This window comes from Gnatocerus cornutus, chromosome 9, assembly GCF_029298725.1.
Source record: "Gnatocerus cornutus isolate USDA-ARS CGAHR chromosome 9, icGnaCorn1.1, whole genome shotgun sequence".
In the NCBI taxonomy this organism is placed as follows: Eukaryota; Metazoa; Arthropoda; class Insecta; order Coleoptera; family Tenebrionidae; genus Gnatocerus; species Gnatocerus cornutus.
Window position 1 is genome coordinate 10,751,706 of NC_142241.1, and position 21,952 is coordinate 10,773,657.

The 21,952-nt window shown below is 37.1% G+C and overlaps 1 protein-coding gene across 2 annotated transcripts in view; it reads right to left on the minus strand.

The window, feature by feature from the left end:
* The window catches only part of grn (GATA binding protein grain), a 42,279-nt gene that overhangs the window by 10,411 nt on the left and 9,916 nt on the right, over positions 1-21,952 (minus strand). Inside the window, exons 3-4 of one of the 2 annotated variants that reach the window (XM_088045164.1) lie at positions 19,499-19,867; positions 15,498-15,643 (exon numbers count right to left, since the gene is read on the minus strand). In XM_088045164.1, coding sequence (XP_087901290.1) covers positions 15,498-15,643; positions 19,499-19,867 — 515 coding nt within the window. Of the gene's footprint in view, positions 1-15,497; positions 15,644-19,312; positions 19,868-21,952 lie in introns of both variants that reach the window. The other variant, XM_088045163.1, reaches the window with a different exon arrangement.

Sequence of the window (21,952 nt, forward strand, 5' to 3'; positions counted from 1 at the left end):
CCTCACCAAAAATGTCCAATTACCACCGACATGTACATCTTGTAATTTGATTAATTCATGATGTATGATCGACAGAAAAACTTATTTGTTATACGTCCTTCTCAAATTGACAAAAGGTTAAAGACATCTCCAAACAATGTGCGATGGTATCTGGCCGGGTACATCTTTCATAACAACTAAGCAAAACGCCAAATCAGGTTGCACGGCCCCCAAGGCGCTGCCGCTTTTCCGATCAGAAATTTTTATAGCGTGATGACAGATGCAGCATTTGCTTGAAATCCAGAAAGCTCGCTTGGTTAAAATTTCCGAATGTAAAACAAGCCGGCGTGGAATTTTTTGTACGTATTTTGAGGACGCACCTGTGTCGGTTTGATATTTTTATGTCCACGTTGATCGGTTTAGAGGAATGTCATTTTAGAAGAGACATCAGTGCACTTCGCCTCGGTCGGTTGGGCACGAGGAGGAGCGCGTTTTGGTGCGCCGATTTCAATGGATTAATCAGTTGCCGCTCTCCGTAAACAAAGCGTGCACTAGATAGGACGTAAAAAAGCTCCTCTCTGGTTGTGTCAAAAAGCTTTTACCGGCGACAAAAGATTTTTTACTCGAATGTCAGGTCGAACAAACGTGTGTCCATTCACTAGAATCATTCTAGTTAAGTGGTTTATTGTCATCCTCGATGACGATGGTATTCGGACCACATACCTGATGGTTTTCTGCCTTCCCCCCTCGCATATCATGTTCTGTCATGTTCCAATATCAATCAGGCTTAATGTCAAATTTGTTTTTATTCGATTACTCAAGTTAAATATAAAACCATCATGAGAGAAGCGGAATGCGCGTATCCTTTTCCACTGGACAGATCTCACCAGTTATGGTAATTTTTACGGTGAGCGCTGGACCAGCGGTATGTAAAGTCGCTGCTCTTATAATTTAATTGGTTAACAAGCACATGTCAGGCATTTTACCACTTGAGAGATATTTATTGCGAGAAATCGAAAACGCGTAATAACAGTTCACGCATACGCACCAACTATTAAAATATATCAACTCACTACCGCTACCTGAGCATATTATTACTCATTTTATCCTTCCCATAACTTTTCTTGCCTACATTGTACATCCTTCCAAGGATATCACGGATCTGGTTCAGTTCCGAGTTGGACAAGCCACAACAACTGTCTGCTCTGATTGACACGTGAACCATTGATTGACGCGTCTGATGGATGCGATCGATCTCCATCAGTGTAGATCACGTCGATACCAGATACCTTTTTAGGATTCGACGATTGTTTGCTGATCTGACTGCTGATTTTCTGGGGCCGAGCCCAAAAAAACGACGCTTTCTGAACCAAGCAGAATCGAGGAGTTATTTTTCAAAACTTAATAAACCCTATTTTGACTGACATTGGGTTTGATGGGAAATTGCGATTATTTTAGGTAAATCTAACGAAGTGAAAAAGTAGTTCAAGTAAATTTGAAGAAAATTGAACAAAATAACTCCTCAATCCAAAAATGAGCCCCACAACCATGTTGCACATTTTTATTCGATCGGCGCATCGATCTGTCCGCAGCGCTCCGATAATATTTATGATAAATTGGGTCATACAATGGTGTAGCCAACATTATCGCCAATAAAATAGTTTTATCTCTGCAAAAATTACCATATTACCGTGGGCATAAATTTCAATAAAATCGTCACTGTTTTTTGTCCGGCAATTTATTGTGGTCCATAATTTATTTCCGATGTTTTGAATGGCGTTCACAACAAGAAAAAGAGCCTCAGCTGGTGTCCAGACCACCGCATGTGACAATTTATTATAATTTTATAAACCTGCAACCGTATAAGCAACGCGACTACTTATATGAAGTTATTAATGTTTGACGGTATTATTTCCTCTATTATCCCATTCTCTTTGTTGCTGTCACAACGGCACGCCACAATTTATTAAGTACTTTCATTGACAAATCTAAACGGTCAGTAAAAATCCCTTTTTCAGACCAAAGAAAATATGTTAAAATCGCTTCGTGCATAACGAGTTGTCTGGAATGTGGTAGCTTCGGTAGAACACGATCTCGCCCGCACTTTTCATTCAAAATATTTCACTTTGACAACTTTTAGGTGCTGCATATTAATGGCCGACCATCCTGTATTTATCAAGACGCGTTGGATTTTCGTCAGCCAATTACAAATCAACACCGCCCGGATTGACGTTCACATAAATTCCCAATGTACCGGAATTTCGAAGTGGACAAATTTTCGAATTAGAAATTCAGACTTGATCCGAGATGAAATAAAAACTCGCTCGGGTAGAAATGTGATACTTTAAGTGGTAATTGAAAATACCACAGTCGTGGTTACGACGACCACGGGCGGAAGCAGGTTCTTCGCGGAAAACTATATTAGAAAGAAAAAGTGTGTTGGTATCTTAATTGTGGTTCTTGGCGAAGAACCCGATGGAGTTATTTTACGATTATTTTATGTACGAACAGACCCATCATTGCCCATAAACTTCCACCGTCTTAACAGCAACAAGTTCCACCAACGTTTTGTGGATGTTTTATGGTGCGGTGTCCATTACGCCTATAAATAATCCACACGTAATTTTTGCAAATCATCCTAATCCCAGACGGGACAAACCGCATGGGCTTGAGAAAAAAAAAACAGTGTCTTTGTGTCTATAATCCTGGAGCCTGTCAGTCTAAGCCTTTGAGGCGCCAGGGTCCTTAGAAGCCACTCATTACGTCGACAAAGCTCTCCAAGGTATTTATTAAAGTATTGTGTTCTTCGACAAGTGTTTACCACTCGGGCCACTGTTTGGGACAATAGGTAAAAGTAGTCGGTGCGCGTGTGCGCAAATAATTCGAAAATAGTTTTGCTCAATTAACACCGCGTTTTACAAATAATGGGACACAATGGGACAATAAAAAGTGGGGGAGTGGGAGCAGAAGCATGTTTAGCAACTTGTGGAACAAAAGACCGTGCTTATGTAATAATCGCGGCATATTATAAAATTAATTGGCGGAATATTACAGACTATTGTTCTCGGCGTTTGACGAAAATGCAAATGCGATGGGGTAACGATAGCTTCTTTTCGCCCGTACCATATGGTGCTGTAATTTGTTAGATTAGGTAGTTATAATTGGTCGAAAATTAGATTTCAGCGGACGAGCGAGCAAATAAACAGAGCATGTAAGAGGAACAGGTCCAAGTATGACTTGCAACACGCGGATCGGTCCATTATGAGTTAACTCATTAGTTGTTTCGTTAACAAGTTAACAAGATGGCAGTGTTATCACGATCGATCTGAGATGATATTGCAGCGATCCACGCACCACAGGTAGAACCAACACAACGCGGCCTCCCGGTACCGCTCCAACACGAAAATTATAGTCATAGACGAAGCTTCTTCTCTGTACTTAACTTTTTGTTAATCATACGAGAGCATTTTATTAACGCATCTACACTGCCATCAATAACTATGAGAATACAAGAAACGAAGTAAGTTATTACAGGTGTGAAAATATAAGATAATTGTGAAAGTCCGCGGTGGAGACAACAAAACCACATCGCCGCCACGACTGGACAAGATTTAAGCATGTTTACGAAGGCACAAAAAGGCAAACAAAAAACGGGCAGAATATAAAATGCGAACCTCTGCGCTTGGTAAAAATGCTAAAAGTGCGACTGAGTTAGTAAATATGCGGTTTTCGTGGCCGGCTGACAGTATATGTTAACTAAACCAGCACCGATTCGGGGAGTTTACATTCTACCAAACACGAATAATTCAGTTAGAGACAAAAACCTGAATATCTACACTCGGATGGCGAGTGCCACCGAAGTCGTCTGCACCTTTGCGACCACACCACCCTGAAACGATCTGGGAACGATCGCGATGTCGCACAACAATGGACTGATTCAACGATATAATAAAAAGGCCGTTAACTCGACATTGTTATGATTAATTGGCCAGAAACGCTTGAATTTACACAACTGCGAAGTTGCATGTTAATTAAGGCTCCTGGACGAACACTTTGTTTAACGAATCCACAAAACCATAACCGCTGATGAGATTCCGGATTCCCAGGCACCAAACAGGAGAGCAAAATATCATAAATTCACTCACTCTCAGTAATAGACAATTCAATTACACTCCTGAGATCTCCGCCGTCACTCACAAGATAGATCAAGAATATGCAAAGTGTAATTGATCGGAACTTATTAGAGCTCGAATATGTTTAAATTTCAAAACTGCATTAGCAGTCAATTCAGTTACTCGATGTGACATGACAATTCCTGATCCTCATCATCTTCGCATAATGGGGCTTTCTTCGGACTTCATTTATAAAAGCGGCTTCGCAGAAACAACCATTACGTACTTTCGTAATTTTGCTTCTGCTCGACTGGATAGATTTGAATCGTCTCATACGGCGTGACTCGACGGGAAGTGGAAAAAAAACGCCAAAATGCAGTGGCCCAGCTTTTTAAAAATTTTAGAAAATTTATAAACTCTTATAAAAAAACTCATGACAAGTTGACTAGCTGTACCAAAATACAAAATTTTAGAGCAATAAACAAAAATTTAAGAGAATCTTGTTTCCGCGGAATTCAAAAATTTCAAAAACTTTTTTTGAAAGACTGTAACTTTTGTAATTTTAAGGTTAAAACAATGAAATTTGCAGATGTCACTCTTTTTCTCAAGGTTATGAATTTCAAATTACAAACAATTAGAACCAAAATGAACAATTTCAGAAGATTTTGTTTTACTGTGAACCAAAAACTTTCAGGATTTTCTTCAGACAACTGTAACTTTGGTAACTTAAGGGTTAAATCAATGAAATTTGAAGGTGGTAACCTTTGTCTCAAGCTGATTAAATATTTCAATCATCGACAAATTAGAACAAAAAAGAAATAAAATATAAAATGTTGTTTTACAGTCAACCAAAAATTTTCAGAATTTTCTTTCAACTACTGTAGCTTTGATAATTTTAAGGCTAGAACAGTGAAATTTGCAGGTGTCGCTCTTTTTCTCAAGGCCATCAGATATACCAAAAATTTAAAAAAAATGAACAAAAAAGAAAAAAATTGGAAATTTTTGTTTTACTGTGAACCAAAAACTTTCAAAACTTTCTTTATACAACTGTAATTTTGGTAACTTTACAGTTAAAACAATGGAATTTTCAGGCAGTACTCCTTTTCTTAAGATTATTAAGTATATCCAATTACAAAAAAAATTTAACAAAAAGGAAAAATTTTAGAAAATTTTGTTTTACTGTGAACCAAAAATGTTCTGTCTCTTTGGTAATTGTTGGGGTAAAACAATGACATTTGCAGGCGGTACTTTTTTTATAAAGCTCTTTGCGGACTTCAATTATCAAAAAATTAGAAGAAGAAACAAAAAAATTAGAAAATTTTGTATAACTATGAACCAAAATCTTTCAAAATTTTTTTTAAACTACTGTAACTTTGATGATTTAGCCCTAAAACAGTGAAATTTGCAGGTGTTGTTTCTTTTCTCATGGTTATTCATTATTCCAACATACAAAAAAAAATTAACAAAAAAGAAAAAAATTAGAAAAATTTGTTTTACTGTGAACTAAAACTTTTTATAATTTTCTTTAGGCCACTGTAATTTGGGTAATTTTATAGTTAAAACAATGAAATTTTCGGGTCCTTTTCTCAAGCTTATTATGTATATCTAATTACGAAAAATTTGACCAAAAAAGAAAAATATTTGAAGATTTTGTTTTACTGTGAACCAAAAATTTTCACAATTTTCTTTAAACTACTGTAACTTTGGTAATTTTAGGTGATTTATGAAATTTTCAAGTGATACTTCTTTTCTCAAGCTTGTTGTATGTCCAATTACCAAAAATTCGGGCAAAAAATTTTTTTAGAAAACTTTGTTTTACTGTGAACCAAAAATTTTCAAAATTTTCTTTATACTACTGTAACTTCGGTAATTTTAGGGTTGAAACAATGAAATTTTCAGGCGATACTCCCTTTCTCTAACTTTTGAAGTATGTCTAATTACAAAAAAATTAATCAAAAAAGGAAAATTTTAAAAAGTTTTGTTTTATTGAGAACCAAAAATTTTCTATTTTTTAACTATTGTACTTTGGTAATTTTAGGATTAAAACAATGAAATTTGCAGGAGGTACTCCTTTTCTCAAGCTTATTAATTATTCCATATTACAAAAAATGAGAACAAAAAAGAAACATTTTTAGAGAACTTTTTCTTGGTTCACCTCCTCTTTTTGGCTTTCTTGTACGCTGGGTCAAACATTAGAACCATGACTAAATTTGGTGAAAGTCAGTCGGCCGGAACCCCCACAACAACCCCGAGCAGGTGTTCTCCGATTGTTTCTTAAATCGATCAGTTTAATTTAATCGTTTAATCGCTTAATCGCCCTATTGATTATCCCCTTGGACCATTACCCCGTCGCCCATACCATCCCTTTTGGCAACCGAATTCTTCAAACTTTGTTGAAAGCAACAGTCTATAAATAGCGTTTCGCCCTGAACCCCCCCGAGGCGCTGACGTGTTCGTGAGGGTGTTTCAGGTGAGAGAACTTTGGGAAAGCTCCTCTTTTTCGGGGTAGCACTGTTTGCATGTGTATGGAATCAGGTAAGTTATAGTGCGTGTATACATGCGCGAGTTAGCTCGGGGGCAGGTCTTCGCACCCCTAGCCTAGCAACGGCGATATCGACTTTTCACGCTCCCGACGGCGCCATAATGCAACATGGCGTCTGGAAAACGTTGTTACAGCTTTATTATCAAGTCGCCGTCTGCGGACTGTGCCTTGCACTACGGCGCACAAAGGGGTGGACTTTGACGAAATTTTTTCGTTTCCTCGTGATCTGATAAAGCGACTTTATATGACGCTGAAGAACATGTCGCGATTTTCTTTTATGTTTTTGAGTCTTGTCGGCGTGTCTCGTGGGGTCTTTTTAATTTATTGTTATTTTCTAATCGTGCGTTGCGTTGTCTGGTTACAATAGTCACTACCATAGAGAATTTACACCGGTCAAAAGCACGTCGCCGTTTGTCCGTCGATTGTCGATTCACTGGAATGTAAAAGTGGTACATTGGACGGATCCATCGATCAAAGTCAATATTATTAATAATCAAAGTCAAATATCGGAATCACGGTTTAAATACGTGTGCATGTACCCGGGGCCACCAAATCCTCCGCCATTCAACGCAATTATACGTATTGTATCTCGCATTTTTCGAATACCGTTTCTAATTGTACCTACATCGTCGATAATACCATATTAATGGCACCCACAATTAGAAACCGATTTATGCGAACAAATCACTCCAAACAGTCACGATGAGTCAAGTGAAATTTTATTTTCAGTTGAAACTACGGCGAATTAACAGGAATTGTTTCGCTTCCATGTCGAAATCGGCGTTTCGCTTTCATGTTATTGCACCTTATAAAAATTCTAACCTTGTCTTTAAATCATAATTCTACAATGGATGCGTCCAAATGATCGTTATTAGGAAATATAGCGGCAATAAATTTTAATAAATTATGCGCTGTCCGACTAATTCAAAATCGATAAAAAGCTAATTATTTCCGATTGGACTGTACAATAATACTCCCACATTTTTCAATAACTAAATCAATACTCTTGCTTCGGAGATATGAGATATCACCGAATTTCATTCATTTCTACACTTTCAGGTAAGTTTGAACTCCACCGTTCAATCATTCGACCGTTTTGTGTAAAGTGTATTAACCCAAATTTGACGAAACTCCCCAGATCTGGTTTTCGGGACTCTTTATTTACCGAATAAATAAAAATTTATCAATCAATAACCTACCTACTATGAAATCATTGAGAAAAATAATCAGTTTCGCCATTTTTACCTGTTTATTTTTGATAAAAAAAGATAACATGTGGGTATTGCATTATTTGCTACTTATGTTTGAGCTAAATTTCCTGCAGATGTTATGAAAGAAAATTTTAGATTGAGGTAATACGAGGTGTACTTAGAACGATGTAATTTGCATTTAATGAAAATTTCTTCATAAAACCGTGAAAACAAGAGGGAAAGTGGGATCAGGGGTACGAGGATTTGCGTCATAAAGAAAAATTGGAATGAAGAGGCTTAGCAGGAATACAATTTGTGTCGTAAAATGCAAACATTTTCTTGGATTGTCCAAAGTTTTCGCCAAGTGTTGGATTTTGAAAAATTCGATTCTCAAATTCAGGCTTAGGTTTAGATTTATTTATTAATTTTTCAGTTTAAAATCTCTTTCACTTATATTAGAATTACAGATTTTTAGGTTTTTAGATCATTTCCGATTTGTTTATATTCTCTACATTTAAATACCTACATATTAAGGTTTCTAGAATTTTAGAGGTTTTTCAGATTATTTAGATTAAAAATGCATGTTTAGATTCAAAAAACGTTATATTTATTTATCATTTTTAATTTTTAATTTTCGTCAACACATAACTGAGTTATGGTCGTTTGAATTTTTGGATTGTTGCCAGAGAGGGAAATTTTTGAAGGTTCGAAACAATTAGTGCTCGATATCTCGATATCTCGGAAACTATTTCAGATATTGAAATGCGGTTTGCGTCATCGTTTTTCTCGCGATTTTTTACATAAGAAATAGTTTTTTGATTTTTCGACAGTCGAAATTTGCAAATTTTCGCAAAAATTCATGACTAAAACTACGGCAAATTTCTGATATCGATATCTCGCTAATTTTTTAGAGTAAACTTAAGTTATTATACATCAGCTTACGCAGAATTTTACGCAGATTTCAAATCTGGGATTTAAATTCAGATTCGACAACAAATAACTGAGTTATGGCCGATCAAAGTTTCGGAAAGTTGATTTTTCATTTTTTCTCATTTTTCGTAATTTTTAAAGTTAAATATCTCGGAAACTACTTGAGATATTGAGATGCGGTTTGCGCCATTCTTTTTCTCGGCTCATTTTACGTTAGAAAATGTACTCAAAAGCCCAAAATTCGATAGTCGATTTTTCGCGAAAAAAAATTCTGACTCAAACGATGAAAATTTTTCATTTTTTTTATTTTTGGCCACAGCTTGTAAACTATTTGTCCGATCGATCTCAAATTTAGCCAGTAGATACATTCCGAGCTCCTCTTTCGACTGATGTATAATTCAAAGCTGTTAAACGTCTTTTTCATTTTGAAAACATTGATTGAAAATCACTCTAAAATGACGTTTTCAAAACAGTTTTTGGCCAATGCCTCGTTTATTTATTATGAAAACTCAACAAATTTGGGTCTCATTTTACGCAGAATGTCACGCTGAATCCAAAAACATGAGAATTTTTAATTTTCGTCAACAAATAACTGAGTTATGGTCGTTTGAATTTTTGGGTTGTCGCTAGAGGGCCAAATTTTTGAAGGTTCGAAACAATTCGTGCTCGATATCTCGGAAACTACTTTAGTTATTAAGATGCGGTTTGCGCCATCGTTTTTCTCGCGATTTTTTACATAAGAAATAGTTTTTGGATTTTTCTGCAATCGAAATTTGCCAATTTTCGCAAAAATTTACGACTAAAACTATGCCAAATTTCTGATATCGATATCTCGCTAATTTTTTAGAGTAAACTTAACTCAGCCCAGTGTTTTAGATCGTTTTAAGGGCTTCACATTTGCAGTGTAATGATTTTTTAGATTTTTAGATATTAGATTATTGAATTCTCAGCACTTACAGAGATTTTTGTGGATTTCTATAAATTCAGATTAGATTATGTTTTCATGTTACTTAAATTTTTAGATTCGTGGATCTCAGAATGTCGATAATTACGGAACCGACAACTGATTAAGACAAATAAAAATCTAAACACCTGAAAACAATGAAAATGAAAACTCAAGAAAAAATGTGTTTATGGTCTGACCAAAAATCTGACCAAAAATCTTGAAAACCCTAAACTCAGGGAACCTGAAAACCTAATAATCTGCAAGGATTAATTTAATCGGCAACTTTTAGAATCTGAAAGTTTCAAATTTTGTAAGAAGTCTATTTAGATTTTTTTTGAGAAATTGCAAAATAAGGAACCTGGAAGTCTCTGAAGCCCTCTTTTAGTGACGGTTAACGTATAAATTTTTTTCCTTAAGAGCCCATCTATAAAAAGGAAGCAAACAATAAAACTGATAAAATATCTGTAAACACCTCAATCCAAATCCTAAACAGCCTGTTTTATTGGTCACGTCCAACACCATCAGAATACCAACAGTAGAGTTTCATTCATCTATTCAAAGAAACCAGTGAATTAACAAATAAATTACCAAGCAAGCCCCACACTTGCTTGTCATTCGTTACACGGACCACCTTTAACGTAAATAACAATATATCAGCTACACCAAGAGGATTTTCATTATACAAGACTATTTGCGCTTCCACCATCAATTCAAGTTTTCGACCTCTCCGCTCCTTGAAGTAGCAATATTAATTTTCGCGTCGGCAATAATAACAGCCGTCGGTGAAGGTGTTGAACGCCTTCTTCTGCAGCGATATTTAAAGTTGAATTATCGAGAACGCATAAATCGCGTCCGGTCAACCTGTAGCACGTAGATTTACGCCGGTTTCTGGACTCTTGGCCGTAGGCGCAAAACGCCGTCCTGCCTCATCAATAACTCGTCAATGAAAGGTGCTACTTACGATTTAAATATTTAACCTGATAATAAGACGGTGTCCGCGTATTTGCATAATATACGACACCTGTCGGGTCTGATTGCGGCGGGGGACAACCCTCGCTGTTTCATTAGGGTGCTGACTTCAATAACACTTTTTTTCCTGCGAATCAATAGACACCTCCAGGTGAGAAAATCTGGATTTACCACAATGAACGCGTCTAATTTTAATGGTACAGCCAGTTTCGACCTTAGTAAATCATAACGCCGCCACGCCTAACTTTCCAAATCACAATACGACAATTAATGATCTATTGTGGCCTCTACAGGTATAACCTCCATATTGAAACAATTCACGATCAATTAACTAATTCGAGTCGGATCGTTTCGTGCCAAAGATGGCATAATGCGACAATTTTTACGTCGTGTTATGTGGGACTGTGATGATAAATACAATAATTTAATGCCACAATACAAGAGTCGATAAGGTGGGCGTATCATTAAAATAGTCTAGTAGCTGGTGGATAGCATTACAGTGTGGGCAACTACATTAGAAATAGAAAACACGTTTTTATTGATGTACTTGCGATATCATTCCAATTGAAGACATTCAGGAAACGCACTCTGCGTGTACGAGGATCTTGAGGTTTATGCACTCCTTCGATTTTTTTGACGTGACCCGCTAGACATTCTGGCTCCAATTTCAATAAATCCTCATTTTTTTTCGTTTGTTACAGTTCAGTAGAAACCGTATTTCTGCCAGAAGACACAGGCTGTTAAAAATTCAAAGTAGACATTAAATCGCTCGTAAAAGCCTTTAACTCACGGTTATAGCAGTGTCCAGTTGAAATTTTACGACTGTGAATTTTGTATCTAGTTAAATAATTCACCGAGAATTGGAATTATGAGTATTTTGCATTTTAATTGATTTCGATGGATATCGAAGGAAGTTAATTATCGCCAGTGATAATTGATGGCTGTAGAGCAAACTCCGTGGGACCCCAACTCGAAAAAACTTTTGGTATGTATCAGTGCATTGCCGTACGTGTGTCAGATGCGAAGGAGTGAAGACAGCGGTCAGTGCCGAGGGCCTCGAACTCGCCGACAAAGATAATATGTAGAGCACATATATTAACATATATTATCCGCCCCGGGGCCCCCCGGCCCCACATTTCTATTGTGCAGTTGTGTAAGGCCCACAATCGCCGGCCCGTAAACAAACAGAACGAGTGGTGCCGAGGGCCTTCCGTCCACTCAGAAAAATGTTACACTCTGTTTACAATTTCTTGTAGTGCACTTTTTCTCCTTGTACGCCTTTTAAAATGTCAAAAACGTCACAAGGAATTTTATTTGCTTGTCGGGCGAGTCTTAACTGTACACTGGACCGGGAGCGTCGGAATTATGGCACTCTGAAAAGTGTTCTTTGGCTCGATTTTTTATTTATGCAAGCGTGAAAGAGGCAGGCGATACATCAAATATGCAAAATGCAAAAGAAACTCCGAAAACTTGAAACAATGGCACCGGTCCAGGTGTGTAGACCGAACCGCTCCAGGCACAAAATGATTAATAATAATCCTACTGTATGCTATCTCGGTTGATCTCATACACACTATTTATAAACTAGTGATATTAGAGAAGGTTCCTTCGTTACAGGACCACGTTACAAATTTCTCAAAGCGGAAGTTCATAATTAAACGTAAGCAGCGTATTTATTATTTTAATAGGAGATTTATGGGCCATAAACCTTATTAATAATGCGATATTGCTGATTAGGTGAAGACACAAATCATTGAATGCCCGCAGGGCCAAAATAATTGACACATTGACTGCAGTGGATCATTTTTTACAGACCAACTATGTAATTTTCAGATATGGATGATGGGGAATTAAAAAATCGTGCACTGCTAAGACCAGGCAACTGTCAAATCAGAGGAGATAACGGTTCAAGTGTCAATGATTGGGATTAAGCTGCAAGAAAGGTTAATTTGATTTATTGCTTTTCCTTACTTGGGACTGTGATAATCCGAAGATTTACAATCCGTTAGGTTTATTTTCGAAGGATCCGCGTTCTAATCGGTGTTAAATTGTTTGGTTGTTTGCATGCAGGAAAAATTGTTTTTTTCAGCTACGTTTATTCTCGGAAAGTTAACGAAAAGTGTAGGAAAAGATGAAAAAAATTATCGCATTTTACTTCCGAACCAACCGTAAAATAAAAAAATATGGACAGATCAAAAACATTCTTTTTGAAATTCTGCGTAAAACGGTATTTGAACCGTCATTCTACTCAAAATACAATTTGCACAGTGGTAAGTCAAAGTTACATTACATTTCAGAGTGCACAGTTGCGGCCATTGAACAGTTTACACCTGATTATATCTAGTAGACAGTTTTCCTCTTTTTGCATAGTTTAAACGGGTTTTGTATGTCAAAATGACAGTGGCGTATCGAAAAACACACATTTAAATCAGCGGCAATTGCTTTCGAAGACCAACTTTCTTCAGGCTTAGCAACAACTCTATTTTTTTAGCATTATTTAGAAAAACTCGTATATTGAAATTAATTTAAACCACAGTTAAAATCGGCATCGGAGTTTGATTCATTTTTGACATAAAATTAATTTTTGGTGCAATACTGGAATTTTTTTGGGATATTTATATTATTTACAAAAAATGGACTGAATACGAAAAAATAATGCACTAGATAGATGGCAATGCTAATCTTTTTATCGCTTAGAAAAATTTTTCAAAAAATAATTTGCTCACTGTAAAATATGTGTTAAAAATCATCATGGTTGCTTGAATTTGATCCAATCAAACTCGTTTTGAAAATTTTTAATTTATCTTAAAAACCAGAAAGTTTCAAAATTTTGTCTTTCAGAATAGCTCAGTTGACAGTTTAAGCAGTATCATTTTAAAATTTAATTGAGAGTAGTAAAATTACGGATTACAATAAAAATAATGAAAAATTGATGCACCGAGTTTTCCGGACCTTCAAAATTTTGATCCTCTGGCAATAACCCGAAATTTTAATCGCCTATGACTCAGTTAATTGTTGACCTACATGAAAAATTAGAACCGTTTTGAATCCAACGTAAAATTCTGCGTTAAATAAGTGCCAATAATTCAAGTTGACTTCACGAATAAACGAGATTTTGACCGAAATTGGTTTTGAGAAGGTTTTTCTGTTAGATTTTTTTTTCGAAAAAATCTGCAAACGAATTTTGGATATATGAGAGCGGATTCTTAGCAAACAAAATACAAGAGAAACAAGATGATAAAATCACATCTCTGGATCTATTGTAGTTTCCGAGACATGAAGCATCAACTTTTCCGAACCTTAAAATTTATTCTTCTGGCGACAACCCGAATTTTTAATCGGCCATAACTGTCACTTCTTGACACACGAAAATTTTGAGTACGGATTTTAATTCGGCGTGTAATTCTGAGTAAAATGTACCCCAGTATTAATAACTTTGCTTCACAAGTAAACTAGTTATTGACCAAAATAGGTTTACAAACTTTTTTTTAGGTGATTTTCAGGTTTAAAATCACGTGTTTAATTCCTTTGAGTTACATCAGAATCAAAAGAGCAGCTCGAGGTCTATCATCTGGCCAAATTTCAGATCGTTAGAGCCACTAATTTACGAAAGGAGGTCAAAAAACAAAAATAAAAATTTCTTCTAGTTGAAAGTCTAACTGTTTTTAGTAATACACATCAAACCACTAAAAGAACTGAAGAAAACTGTCAAAAGAAAATACAGTTTCCGCAAATTTTAACAAACTGATTTAATGCCTGGGAAACTTAATATCCAACCTTTTAAGAAACTGTTTTATTACCCAATAAATCCATTTTTTCGCCAAGCATGTTAAGTCGTACTTTGTATGCACTATTAACTTTAAACTTGCTATGAATAAATTAATATTGAACGCCATAATCGTCCTTCAATGACAAGTTCCTTCAAAACACAAGAATTTTGACTGTCAGCTTAAATTTTTTAATTGGGAGCGAATCAGCATGTAAGCCCTCGGTCACGTCATCCCCGCAACAATTCCAATTTTTCATTCATCCGGGGCAAATTGAATTGTGTTTGTGCTCCCGTCTCGTCTCCATAACGTATTGTGTGTTATTTTTCTATGCATTTCTTTGAGGTATTGTGGTTTGTTATCTAAATCAGTGATGTTTATCGTCATATTTCAGACACAATGGTTCACGCCGAGCAGTAGCATGGCCGTTATCACTAGAGACATCGCGACTTACTCTCCTCGAAATACGTTTTTAAAATTAACTGAGAGAAGAACGATTTCAATGGGCTCCTTCATAGGCTAATGAGTTCTGGACGATTACGGCTGTACACTCATCCCATTTGTTAGGCGAGTTAGTGACACTGAATAAATGCCTTTCTGCAGTAACCGAAATCGCTTCCCAGAACCGAGGCGTGTACCATTTATATACATGCGTCAATTTTTCATTTAACTTTTTAATTTAAATTCGACTGCACTCTTTGACGCGATTAATTGGAGATTCGAATCTCGTTCAACTAGACCACATTCGTCTTGGATTCCTATTAATAAACTCCAACTTGCACATTGGACGACATTCGCACACAAATCGCTAATAAAAATGCCATAACAATTGAATATTTCCATTATTTGCAAAACCTTTACAATGCTAATTCCTGATTCAAAGCAAGAAAATTTTTAAATTGTTGCGTCATTTTACATGCGATTGCATAAATCACCCTGCTAATTATTTATTGTTGTTATTACCGGCAGCTCGAGAGGGAATTACGAATAAGTAGGTAACTTCCTCTGTTTAAACGGAATTTCCAATTAACGCAAAAAATTGCAATTTATTTTCGAACTTACCAGTCTTCTTTTGGGTTTGATGAGTGGCCTGTTCTGTCCATTCATCTTGTAATAAAGTCCACAAGCATTGCAGAGGTAGTGTCCAGTGCCGTCGCGTCGCCACAGCGGCGTACTCGTCGCACCGCAATTGACGCACTCCCTACCCTCTAAGGACAAAATTAAAAAAACATATGTCAGACAATATGTTATGTATTAGAGGCGAACGACAATAAACTCCCCTTAAGCTTATAAACATGCTCAAGCCAATCCATCATTCGATGGGAGGACAATTATTATTTAATAATAAAAAAAAAACAGTGAAGAGAAATCGATTAATCCACTTCATTAATGTTTCGCTACGGTGTTAATGTCTCTCCAGGTAGATCAACAACGTCATACGTGCACACAGTTAATTTATGAAGGGTCACAAATTTTGTGGAAATGCTAAAAATGCAAAGTCATTACCTAAATGAATCAACAATTCAATGTCATTGCGTGCTATTCATTACTTGAAATTTTTGTTGTAATTTTTGATAAAACTGATTGAAACAAATGGTGATAAGATAACATTTCAAATGCGACTCAACAATTATAAAGTTGTGCTCTTGTTGTCCTCCTATCGTTTGATCCTTTATTTTTTTGATCACACTGGTACGAAACAAGCAGCATACACAACCGTGTGTGGTCTTATGCGTAATTAAATTCAGAGTTTACCCGAGTTGGTTAATTACTCCAAAGAATTTTAACAAGCTCCGCCAGGGTCAGAAGTGAAATTTCCCTAGACCATACTCGACTGTCACTACAAGCACATGCACATACAGGGTGGTTCAAGGAAAGAAAACCATGCAAACATTCACCAGTCTCCGTGTGTCCGCGGTATTCACCTCGAATCGCCGAATTTTCGAACAGATTTCGACTGAATTCAGCCGGAAGTTTGGGGTAGGTGATCGATTTTCAACCCCTCGCCTCGCCCACCATAACCGATCAATTTCACACAACATTGCTCCAGTTTATACAAGCATATTTAAAACATTTCACGGCTGGGACTACGAACTTGCAAAGTAAACATCTGAAGGCTTTTGTTGGGACGAAAATATGTCAAGGAAGCACTTAAAGGTTCAATAGTAACCACTTTACCAATGCCCGATTCAATTTCGGATTTGCCAAGGTTTGTTAAGCGGATTAAGGGACAATGTTGCGGATATTTGTCGGGAATTAGATGCTTATTTCCAAATTGTGGAAAGTTATTGAGCACCTGGACAACTAGTGAACCGTGGAAATTAGACTAAGGGAAACCAATGAAGGGAATTTTGGTCCTAAGACGATTTGTTACGATCCGAAAGTCAAACACTTTCGAGGGACATTTTGCGAGCAAACAAGTCTAATCAGTAATCAGGGAGTTTTCAAGTAGCTGGAGATTACGAATTTATTCCTTATCAAAGCAAACCTTCGTCGTGTAAACTGGTTCGGCAGTATAAGAGGTGTTGATATATAATCTGCGGTATTCAAACATATTTGACTGTGTTATCAAACAGGCGATGATAAAGAAACGGAATTTCCTGTTTGTCAAGACTAAATTTTGGCGAAAGTAAGAAAACGCATGAATACTAATGAAGTTAGCGACATAAAAGCAATTGCTCTGTTGAGTCTTTGTCAAAACAAATGTCAATAAAAGGTTAATGTGTTAATAGACTTCAACTTTCTATAGTGTAATCACGAAAATAGAATGTTATTTAGGCCTAAGTTTTTTTATTGGACTACCCTATTTTGTATTTGCAAAAATGATTCAACTCTTCTGGAAACTACAGCTGCGCACATAAAATGTTAGATATCGTTTTCTGAAACACTTCTCAAAGAGGTGTCCCCAAGATTTATTACATTTTTTATTATTACAGCCAATTGTATCTTTGTAAAAGACTGGAGATGAAATACAAAAATTTTGAACGCGTTTTTTTTTCAGCTGTTCTATATTCACGTTTTCTGAGATGTCTAAGGAGACAGTGCTGCCACCATTTGGAACTTAAATTAAGTGTCATTAAGTGCTCTTTTCCAGAATTCAAAAAAAGTGAGAATGTACAACAACCTTGACATAGAATTTTGTCCATGTTAGCATCGTGTTACCACATTTAAATTCTGAGTACACTCGTCTACATGACAATAGAACAACTGCATCAAATTAAACGATCAAACCACCTCGACGATCTCTTTTTTTTTGTCATGAACAAGTTCCATTACATGTAACGTGTTACATAAAGCTAATGAATTTTCTTCAGCCTTGAAATAAAACACCACAAACAGGTTAGTGTCCATGTCATCCAATTCCCACAATCTCTAAATCCCATGTAGCATCATCAACACATCGGTACCACCGTCATAATCTAATTAGTAAATCCAACACCATCGAGAAAATTTCTAAGAAGTGACGGAAACGCGGCGCTTCGATTTTGTCTCCTTCTCAGTACCCTACAAGTACTGCACTTCAATTAGTTACGTGAAAAAACACCATTCTCTGACAATATCGAAGTATGCGGGTATGGAAACAATGGAACATCGCCGGGATCAGTGCTGCGACATCGCTAATTAGCATCATGGCACCCCTTGATCATAGATTCCCACGCGACGAAGGTCATACCAAAACAAAAGTCTCATTATGCAGTCACTTTTAGTTTCGTTGCCGTCATTTTACTTATTTATTTACGTATTTTTTAATTAGATTGCTTCACGCATCGTCATAAAATGGCGGCGGATATACTGTGCAACTAATTGTTGCCAAGATAACGGCCCAGAACGGATGTTGCCAACAGACCAGAAGAAAAAGAAGAGTTGCAACATCGCCGAGTTTTGTGTGCAACACGCAGAAAACTGTGAAACAATACAGCGCACATTTTGTGATTGGAAACGAAATAAAATTAACAAAAAAATAAATAAAATGAAGAAAGGAAAAGTGGATGTGTGCGTGCTTGCACACCAAAAATTGTTTGGACGTGTCCCAAAAGCTTGCTCCAAAAAACCCGGTCGACAAAATAAAGAAGAAAACTGTTAGTAATGTTAAACAGGAAGAAAGGCTAATGGTTCAATAAGAATTTTTTTGATTGAAATGTCTATAGTATTGTGACTTACACTACAAAAATTAATTATATGATCTATAAATACCAACTTTGAATAATTTATGTGAAGGTTAATATTGACCTACAACAACATGATTATTAAAATTAGTTCATTCTTTGTAGTAAACACAATATCCTGTCTATACCCACTAGAATTTTCCTAGTTGTTCAATGCTAAACCCACCCATTTTGACTTTATGAATTAAAATCTGAAATTCTTACTGAACCATTAAAAGTTAAACTAAAAACAAACAGAAATAAAGCCCCAAACCCAACAAAAAAGTAAAACAAAAGCAAAAAACCGAATGTGTGATTATTTCAGTTTTGGAACAATATAGACGATATACAGCGCTGCACAAATTGTTGGCATCATTTTCAATTATTGGATTGAAAAGGAACAGACTTTTTGTAACATCAAAATGTGTCAGCTTCACGTACATCAGTCCGTACTGTGTCTTTCTTTTATTTTTGCACGTTTGTACGAAGTGAGATAAACCAGTTGCAATGTGCTCTTATCCAATTTTTATTAACGTTTTAGACGGTTTTAACATCGCTCTTTATCTGAATCCTCTTAATCAACACTAATTATTTATTCTCGATAAGGATAAGAGCATAAATCCGCTTATAACCGCGTCGGATCTTTCCAGATTTTGGTATTACCATCAACAACCGGTTTATCCCCATCCATACCAACATTTCAGTGTCTTTTTGCGTTTAGTGGTGTCTTACCGGCGCTGGTTCTCGACTTGTTGCGTGGTTTGTTGGGCGATTGCGCGCCCTGTCCAGCCGCCCCCAGGTGTTGTTTGTTCTGGGGCGAGTACGCGGCCCCGTGAATACCGTGGCCATACGCAGACCCGTACGAGCTTTCAAAGTTACCATTAAACATGCCGGCTGTGCCCCCTTCATAGTCACTACCTTCGCGCTGTTTGTTGTTGGCCGCCGAACCCACCGCCGTCGGTTTGACGTCGAGGGCGCAGCTCTGGGGGTTGTCGGATGTACCACCGTGCATAAAAGCTCCCATCGCCGCTGCCACGTACTCGGCGCCTGCCGACGGGGCCACGCTATCAGGCGTGCTGTCCTTTGGCGGCGTCGGCGGGAATGAGAAAATGTTGTGCGGCTGGCCGGGGGCGGAACTGGGCGACTGCGATTTGTCCGGATCGCCGCCACCGAATGGCACCCAACCGGAGTGACCGAGAGGTTTCGTGCCGTCCGACAGCCACGGGTGAAGGGGGGCGTGGAAGTGAGACCTGCACACCTGGCCAGAGGACATCCTCGACGCTGAAACTGGAATAAACAACAACGTTGAGTGGATTTGTTAACTAACACGAAGAACAAAGAGTTTAGAGAGTGAGAGGACTCTTGTAGTTTTGCCCACGAAAGTGAAAAAAGATTACAATCCGGGAAAGATTTGAATTGGGATCCGACACGACAGGTTCCTGATACTGAAACACTCGACAACTTTTCAGACGCGATCGAACTGACTTTTATATCTAAACAAGGAAAATTGGAGCATTTTTATGAATTGTCTGGTTGAGAGCAAAAAAACACCAAACTAATATTAATTCATTTTTCGTGATTGAGGCACTTGGCTTTTCGTGTAAGTCCATAATAACCAGGATTCGCTTCCAAACATCTAATTTCAGCTCTTCAGTTGTGTAAAACATTATTATTTTTATTACCCAATAAAGTTATACAAAAGTACAACTACTTAAACCACCGTAAGATGTGGTAATCGCCACTTTCAAAGTACTTAATAAATTGTTTCTTTTGTTAGACAAACAATGCGTTTTTAATTAAATGTCTTTCAAAAATATTACAAAACATTTAAAAAAATTCGAGCTTCTCCACCAAACCCTTCAGAGCCTACACAACTTGAATAAAAATCATTAAGTGTTTACTAATTAAGAAAATGAAAAGGTTCAGCCCACCGAACTAAACAAACAAGCGTTCAAACACTTTTCTGATCAAAGAGTGTCTTCTTTTTATTTCCACGTTTAATTGACTTCCGTTTACAAGTATCGTTTTGTTACTTTTACCAAAGTAATAAATTATTATTGGAAAGTCGCCCACTAATGTATGCACATATTTCTTGCATATTAATTCAGTAATTATGGTATTTTAGTGGCAGCCATGCGTCCTTCGCTTTAGACAACGACTTCATTTGCCAAATAACTAAGTTAATTGTTCTATTCATGACGTTATCGTTGATCTAAATGTAACTTATCATAATTTATATCTGTTGCAGCAATTGTGACACTTTACGTCTAGTTTTGCCAGTTGGCAAAATATCCAGTTTCAATCAAACAAAAATAGAACCGTCTGCCGACACATAAAGTCTCGTTACTGTGGTAGTAAAAGCTGCGTAAAGCTCGGAGCCTGAAGAGCTTACAGATGAAGCAAAATGATGGCGTAGCATTGTAATTTATTCTGTTCAGAGAACAGTTCCGCGTTCCGTGAATCGAAGCTATCAGAACTAGGGTCAAGAATAAAATGTTTATGCACCTGAACGAGTGACTGATTGTTCAAAACAAGTTATTATTGTATTCTAACTACTGCTATTACAACAAACGTCGTAAAGATAATTTATTGGTTGACACCGACTCAAGCGGTAACGACCTGAAAATCCAATTGAGGTAATTGAAATTAAATATTTCTAAATGAAAAATCCTCGTCCGGTGATTAATCAAATCCAAGCCAAACCCCATCTTCAACCTCATCGGCCATTCAAATGCTTTTCCGCCTAACCCATTTTATAAATTAGAACTCCTCCACATTCATATTTTCCCCCATCGTCATATCCAATAAATCCCGTCATTTACAGGCAAATTTCGACATCGATCGCTCCAACTCGCGTTTAATTAACTAAATAACCAGCCTCATCATCGAATTTATTTTGGCACACACATAAAAAAGCTCGAGCTTTTCGTTGGCCATCTGCGGAAGTCCGTTAGGATCCCTGCGCTAATCTCATCGCTATCTCCGATGGGATCGCGAGATAATCCAGCCACGGCAGCCATTGTGGCCGCCCTTCAACATGGCCGCCGCCAGGTGAGGGGTTAAATCCACCCTATATACATACGAGCTTCCCGGTGTGAAAGCTCGAAGAGGAGGGACGCACAGATGCGACTGAAAGCACATGCGGGTCCGTTGGGCTGTTTTGGGCCAATTTGCGACAGGGGCTGCAGGACCCTTGCCAAATTTACAATTGGACGTTTAAAGTTAATAGCTACTTGGGATGTGGAGTGCTGTTTTGATGAATGTCTTCCAGGGGAGATCAGAATAAGTACAGCGCAAATGAATGCATCTAGATCAGGATCATTGTAATCGCGTATTTTCCCTAATTTCCGTGAACAAAATGCTGTAACAAAT